At 32.1% G+C, this 8128-nt stretch overlaps 1 protein-coding gene across 2 annotated transcripts; it reads right to left on the bottom strand.

Moving 5' to 3' along the window:
* Positions 1 to 825: 825 nt before the first annotated feature.
* On the bottom strand, positions 826 to 7595 carry LOC123667674 (isochorismatase domain-containing protein 1-like). 2 transcript variants are annotated; one of them, XM_045601515.1, is made up of 5 exons: positions 7309 to 7595; positions 6730 to 6936; positions 3528 to 3644; positions 1817 to 1988; positions 826 to 1172 (listed from the first exon to the last, which is right to left on the bottom strand). In XM_045601515.1, exons 1-4 carry the CDS (start codon positions 7438 to 7440, stop codon positions 1833 to 1835), a joined length of 612 nt encoding a protein of 203 aa, XP_045457471.1. In that variant the 5' UTR covers positions 7441 to 7595; the 3' UTR covers positions 826 to 1172; positions 1817 to 1832. The 2 variants fall into 2 exon arrangements, with proteins under 2 accessions (XP_045457471.1, XP_045457472.1); XM_045601516.1 differs by lacking the exon at positions 1817 to 1988.
* Positions 7596 to 8128: the final 533 nt, after the last annotated feature.

The following is an 8128-nucleotide window of genomic DNA, read 5'->3' as shown; positions in this document are numbered from 1 at the left end:
GGGGGTACTCCCTGCTGAAAGTTCCTAATAAAAAACGATGATTGTAGGGGAAGTTATGGTTAAACTATTGTGTGTTTGAAACAGGGATTCCAAAATTTATCATAGGTACAATTTTTATCTATTTTATTATCTGGGCTATCTGGATCCAGATAGATCTATCTGGAATCCAGATACAGAGCTACGACTTACAAGAGCGAAAACTTCAGGTTTTATTTTATTGCATGATCCATACGATTGTTAGGATGAGTTTGCAGTGCAGATATGGTTTTTTTTTTTTCGTAAGAATGTTTAAAAAATCTTGAAAGAAAAGGAAAAACTTGGGTACACGAAATACTTTCAATGACTTATTATTATTTATTTATTTATTTATTTATTTTTTTTTTGTTAAACACAATATTATATATAGGAAACATTAGTATAGAGTTACAAAACTTAACGATTATTAAAAAATAAAACAAAACCCAAATAATTAACATTTTTATTATATTATGGGCCTGTTTTACCAATTGTGGATAACACTAGTTGACGAACGACAGTATCCAAGAGTTAAAATTTTTGATTCATTATTCTTTTTTACCATCGAATGCTACTACATTTTTGAGATATTTCTATTATATATTAATTTTAAAGTTGCAATTTATTGAGGAGAAACAGGTTCTACTACTGGCCTATTCTACCTTCCACTGTCAAAGTCTATTTGTATCGTCATCCATCAATTAGCGTTATCAACAACTGGTAAAACAGGACTTTAAATAACAACAATAATATTTGCTTTTGATTATTGCATAGCTGAAAACCTCAACATAAAAAAAATATGTTACTTAAAATAAAATTCATATTAAATTTCATACATAAGTATTTATGCTTAGGTATAACAATAGGACATTACGAGTATGTATGTATGTATGAGTTGGGCAAAACACATGAGTTCACGCCATTTTTGGCGACTGCGATAGGTTAAAGTGATGATATTACGAGTATATTTTTTGAAACTACCCCCAATCAGAATCTTAAAAAAAAATATTTTTTTAATTGGTAACACCAAATTCATCTGGCGTTGGTTTAGTACTTAGTTTTGATATTTGTTTGAATACAGGATTATTTTTATCCTTCAATAACTTGAATAATACATTTTCAGAAGTTCCCACAAAGCACCCGATAGACTGAAGTCTCTGAAAATTAAAAAATAATATATGTTATAAATTATTTTAAATTTCTTGCTGACTATTCTCAGCAGAATCTTTTTCCAAAACGGTGATAGTTTCAGTTTTTTTATACAACTAGGGCGGCAAACAAGCGTACGGCTCATCTGGTGGTAAGCGATTACCGTAGCTTATAGACGCCTGCAACACCAGAGGCATCGCAAGCGCGTTGCCAACCCTACCCTCAACTCCCCCCAGGAACTCTGGTCACCTTACTCACCAACAGAAACACAAAGTTTCACTGGTGAAATTACTATTAAAAGTAATATTTAAATCTATATAAGTAAAGACATTTTGAAGTGATATGTAGATTACAGAGTAATAATCAAGTTAGTAAATGAAAATTAATGAAATGAACCAATTAAACGTCAGGGACAAATTATTGAAAAAAATATGTTTATATGGGTAAATACCATACATTTCATTTTAATAGAACTTGTACACGTTCTTTACGAAATTTACGCAAAATTCTTATGGAAATATAAAAAAAGAAATATCTTTCCAAAAGGTCATAAAAAGAAAAAACACATAAATACTGTTTCGAACTTGTACGTGATCGATTAAAGTAAAATACAATATCTAAAAATATAATTAAAAAATTAGAAAAAAATTACTTCATATCAAAAAATGTCATAGTTTGGCAGAGACATCTAGGGCAAAAGTATCAGAAGTGGGTTCCTTTATTAATTTAGACACATCTTTGAAAGCAGGGTGATTCTTGTCCTTCAAAAGTTTGAACAAAACATTCTCAGCGGAGCTTACAAAACAACCTATATTTTGCATTCGCTGAAATTAAAAATAGTACATGCATAAAGATGGAATAATGAAAAACATAAAAGTAGAATTAGTTAACAATTGTAGGTAGTCCTAAATATTAAATCTCACTTCAACCCTTTACAGTCCACTGCTTTTTTTTTTTTTTACAAGTCATATACATCCACGGGCTTATAAACCCATGTCCTTTTTTATTCTAAATACATGCAATTTTTATTTTTATTTTTTTTTTTCTATTTCAAGGTAGGCGTTACTCAGCAACATCGCTGTTCAAGTCAGACTGTTTTTAATGTCTCCAAAAGAGACGTGAGTCCACCGACCGGTTCTTAATCTAATGTATGGTACATTTTTTTTTTGTATTATTATTATTTCCTTATAATACTATACTTATATCTAGCTAAATCTTACATTATTTACATGCGTAATAATCGTTTTCTTAAAAATATTTTTTTTTAATATTGTCTATATTACTACCAACTTACTCCTCCCAAGCAAAGCAACCTATTCAAATTTTATTTTGACATCTCGAGAATACTCTCAACGACGGCGGTGTCTCTATTATGAATCGCCATCTTGAGACTATGCTCGAGGATGTCTTTTGCCGTAGCCTCCGCCGCCCTCCCGACGAAACAACAGATCGCGTCATCTCTGTAGTCGGTGTAGTAGACACAGGCCTTGGTGTGTCTAGTCACCGCGACTATCGCGTGCGAAACGCTGTCATGTATTCGCAGCCTCCCACTCCTCGTCTGGATGACACAGTCCATTGCTGGACATAGGCCTCCACAAGTTCGCACCAAAAATTGGCGTGAACTCGTGTGTGTTGCCCATAGTCACCACGCTGGGCAGGCGGGTTGGTGACTGCAGGGCTGGCTTTGTCGCACCGAAGACGCTGCTGCCCGTCTTCGGCCTGTGTATTTCAAAGCCAGCAGTTCGATGGTTATCCCGCCATCGGTCGGCTTTATAAGTTCCACTGTGGTAGTGAAACTGTATTATCCCTTAGTCACCTCTTACGACACCCACGGGAAGAGAGGGGGTGGCTATATTCTTTAATGCCGTAGCCACACAGCATAATATTAAATAGAATAATAAATATTAAATAAAGCAGGTTAATTTTTTGTTAACTTTTGTTAGTAAAGTTGCCATTAAACACATAAGAGTTTCATTAATTTCATTTTTATTATTTTTTTACTAATAGCTTTTTCTTGCATTTTTTTCATTAAATGGTAAAGGCCCATCAATATAAGGTATTCTGACAAACCTAGAAGAAAGCAGCCATTTTTTTTTAAACTACATTACACGGATATTTCTCTAACAAGAAAAATATAAATGACGTCTATGATTGAAAAAAAGAAACGGAAATGTTATTATAAGCCAGACATTCAAAAGCAAATGTATCTTTTTATTTAAGAAGAACATAATTAAGAACGAAAAAGGAATTAGTTAGGGCTTAGTTACTGTGTGATTTGTATTAATTGAAAAATAAATGTAAAATTTTAAGCATACACCCTGGTTTAGAATCCCTTTAATAAATACGTATATAGTTGATATTACCTGTAATGCAAGGGATCTGTCCAGAAGAGATCGTGAGGACACACCATCGGCTAACACATGAACACTTATATCTTCATTGCGTAAGTCGATGACCGTTTGCTCTATACACACATGGGCCTGTGGAAAAACAATTTTGACATAGAGCATTGCAAGAAAATTATTTGCTCAAAAATGTAGAGCAGTGTAACTGGGGAAGTACCTTTACGTTACAGAAGATCACAGCTAAATAATACTGCTCTCAAGTAATGTGTTGGTGAGTAAGGTGAGAAGGCGTCTTTAAGCTAGGGTAATCGCTTATCCATGGAGGAGAAGTCTGGCCTTTTCGCCGAGGCCAGCCGGTCGCTGGAGGGATCCTGTTGCCTGCAGCTCCGGAACCCTCCAATTAAAGCGGCTGAAGGCTCCCGCAGGGGTTTTGTCGGTATTGCACCCCCAAGTGCTGTAGCCGACATACGTTCTAGAACTGCCTACCCGGGCGTCCTGGATATCACCCGTAAATGGGTTCCCCTGTGATACCAAAAAAAGGGTAATCGCTTACTATCAGGTGAGCGGTACGCTTGTTTGCCGACCTAGTTGTATACAGAAAAGTATTTCTGTGATGAGTAAGGTAACTGGAGCTCCTAGGGGAAGGGGGGATTCTATCTATCTATCTATTCTATCTCTATTTCTTTATGCTGTACAATTACTATTAATATACAGTGGCTGAGCCTCATGGATTCACCCGTCTAATATCACCAATCCAATAGGACTGTCGTATATCTATTTTTATAGACATACCAAGTTTTATAAAAATCTGTTAAATAGTTTGTGCATGATAGAATAACAAAAATCCATCTATCCTCACAAATTTTCGTATTATAAATAAGGATAGGATTGATTACAATAATCTCTTTAGACTTAGAATAATACAACCTTTTATTTTTATCATTATTTTAAGTAGTTAGCCTTTGTCCATATTTTATTTCGTATTTTTAATGTATCTGTTTGTATTTTAAGTACAATGATGAATAAATAATTTATACATATATAAATAATAATTGTATTTGCTCGCAAACGAAAAAAAAACCGACTTTAATTATATCGACGAGTACAACGTAGATCGACGAAAAAATAAGTCAATTAACTACGCGTTATCAAAGATTACTCAAAAAGTAGTTATCAGATCTCGATAAAATTAAAATCTGACCACATGATAAACATCAGCTTTTGATTAAATTAAAAATTATCAAAATCGGTACACCCAGTAAAAAGTTATGCGGATTTTCGACAGTTTCCCTTGATTTCTCTGGGATCCCATCATCAAATCCTGGTTTTCTTATCATGGTACTAAACTAGGGATATCTCCTTTCTAACAAAACAAGAATTATCAAAATCGGTACATTCAATAAAAAGTTAAGTATAATACAACCTAGGTCGACGAAAAAAGCGTCAAGTTAAAACGCATTATTAGATATAACTCGAAAAGTAGTTGTTAGATCTCAAATAAATTTAAATGGGACCAAATGACACACACTACCTTTCGATTAAAAAAAAAATGTCGTTTTTTGTCGAAATCGGTCCACCCAGTCAAAAGTTCTGAAGTCACATACATTAAAAAAAATACAGTTGAATTGAGAACCTCCTCCTTTTTTGGAAGTCGGTTAAAAATGAATGCTGCTAATAATGTTGCGCATAAGTCGAGAATGGCTCGACCAATTTGACTAATCTATTTTTTTGTATGATCGAAGGTTTTAATACTAAAAATAAAAATAAAAAATCTTTTAACTTTTGACAGAACAAGGTCTATCCCGGCTACTATAATAATAATATTGGAAAATTGTAATTCCTATGGAATAGATAATAAATATATTTTATTTATTTTAAGACATTTAAACTAAAATTTATTTATTATCAAATAGCTTTTATTTTAACTAAATATAATATGTCATATATGGCCGACTAGAGAACCTCGATTATCTTTATATGTTCAAAAATCGATTTTTTTTTTTTTGTAATTTCTTACCTACAAGTATTATCCAATTTGGTGAAATTTTAGTATAGTTCTAATGTCGGCAATTTATGTTTATGTATTTAAGATATGCAAATTCTGATAATTAGTTACACATGAAAAACTTTATTTTGAATTAGGAAACCCGATTATTTTTCTTTCAAACTGTTAAAATACTGAACAATTTTTTTTACATTTACAATCTTAATCTTCATAACCTAATTATTTTGATGAAAAAATTTCTTTGTTTAAACATATTTATCACCATCTGAGAATAAAGGGGTTCAATTTTAGAACAGTACCTATTTGTGTTATAAAAATTATTTATTCATATCTTCTTCTTTAAAGATTATGGCTCCATTAACTTTTCGCCGATGATTTTGCCAATTACATGTGCTGATAGTCGATTAAAGTCCGGAGACAGGGTCCGATTTTGACAGTAGAACAATGGGTTAAGCCGCTTAAGCTGCGGTTAATTGAAAATATTTGAAATGATTATTTAATTTTATTTTTTGGAAAATTATGGTTTTACATCATTGATTTTAATAAACTTAGCTAAGACAGTAAAAAGAACTTGTGCACTAAAGTTAGAAGACAAACATTAACGGACCGCGGAATGTTTTTAGGAAACATAGAGTGATACAGTTAATTTCAGACAAATTAAATTAAAAACAATTTATTCATATATGTATGTATATATGTATAAACTATAATTATTCTGGTGTAGTGGTTTTTGTGGCGTACAATATTTTTTTCTAGTCTAGACGTATGTCCTTGTAGATTTCTCAATCACTCAGCTTACATTCTCGGATGTTATCATATACACTTGAAAGCATAGTAGTGGATTAAGCTCTGATGCTTCTACCGTATGTAATAATAGTCTTTCGCTCAGCAGTGGGAGGTTACAGGCAGATTCAACTTAGTTCAGTTCCAAAATAAATGGAAAATAATGGAAAACTTTGGTAGTCAACTAGTTTAGTATTAATATTGTTAATTGAAAGCATACTAGTTCACCCACATGATTACCGATCCCGTGATAATATCAGGATAAAATATAGCCTATATATTATTCTGGAATTCCAGCTATCTGGAGACCCAGGTTTTATTACAATCAGCTGTGTAGTTTTTACATAAAAGAGTAACAAACAACCATTCATCCTCACAAACGTTCACATATATAATATTAGCAGAATTAGTGATTTTAATTGTTATATTTACCTCAATGCCAAAGAGTACGACTGATTCTAAGTTAGGTATATCTTTTTTCAGTCTATCTTTTAGCTCCTGATTATACATAGAAAAAACAGTTTTTTCATAGACAAGGGCAGCTCCATCTAAATTAATATCCTTTGTAGTGTGACCCAAGCCTTTAGGGTATTGCTCAGACACATATACTGGTATTTTGAAATGTTTTGCCGCTTCTAACTGAAATATATATGATAAAAATATTTAAAAAAACTTTTTATATATTTTTTTATAAATTAAATTAATTAATAGACTTAATAATTCATATATTATTAACACTTATTATATATCTATATTCTTCTGTATTTAAACAAACAATTTGGAATAGAAAAACAAAATTTAAATATAATTATTATAAAAAAATATATCAATGCTGGTACCTAATGAAAAGCTTAAACAAAGTAAACATTCAAGCGTGTGTAGAAACATTTTACACAATTTTTTTAAATAAAAAAAAAAACGTAGATCAAGTATTAACAGATACTGATAATGGCATATTTTAACATTTTTAATCGAAGCGCAATTACGTAACAATCACAATCAAATACATACCATTTTATTTGCGACTCTAACAACTTCTCCGAAGTGTTTTACGTGTGGTCTGAATGTTTCTTGAATATCGCACAGTAAAAACGCCGTTCTCTGTGCTTCTAATGCTCCAAGTTTTAATAAATTTCTAGCCATATTGTATTAAAAAACCGGCTTATTATAAGCGTACTTTCTTATCAAACCATTAATTTAATATCAACAGTCCAACACTTGAAACAGGTACTTGGTAAGTAAAAAGTAATCCAATTTGCTCGTATCAGTCAAAGTCACCTTTGTACAAATATTGTCAAAATGATATTGTTTTGAAGTTGACATTTTGAATTTACAGAATATTGAGATTACCAGATTGTAGCAAATTACGGATGCTCTTAAAATAATCTAATTTATTACATATTGTTTAAAATACATATAAAAACAAGCCATAGCTTTAAAAAATAGTTTTATACTACAGAAATAGAATACAGGATAAGGCACATTAGGAAATATCTCGCTCAAATTTTGAACAGCTTGACTGGGAAAATACCGCAACCTTACAGAAGAATAGCTAAATAACACTACCCTCGAGAAATGTTGTGTTCCTGTCGTGAATACGTTGTCATATCTCTTGCGAAAAATCGGGGATTGGGCCGGCAAGGCAATGCTCCTGGTATAGCTGGCGTCCTTATGCTACTGTATCGGCTTATCATCAGACTGCGCTCACAGTTGCCACTTTTCTAACACAAATAATAATTGCGAGAGCGTTTCTGCGACATATTTATAACCCGACTTTTACATTATATAAAACACATTTTCTTTAACTGGCCGATTTTTCTAGTAGTCTAGT

Source organism: Melitaea cinxia, chromosome 29 (assembly GCF_905220565.1).
Source record: "Melitaea cinxia chromosome 29, ilMelCinx1.1, whole genome shotgun sequence".
Classification (NCBI taxonomy): domain Eukaryota; kingdom Metazoa; phylum Arthropoda; class Insecta; order Lepidoptera; family Nymphalidae; genus Melitaea; species Melitaea cinxia.
The sequence above is the reverse complement of the archived record's forward strand: the minus strand, read 5'-3'. Positions and strand labels throughout refer to the sequence as shown.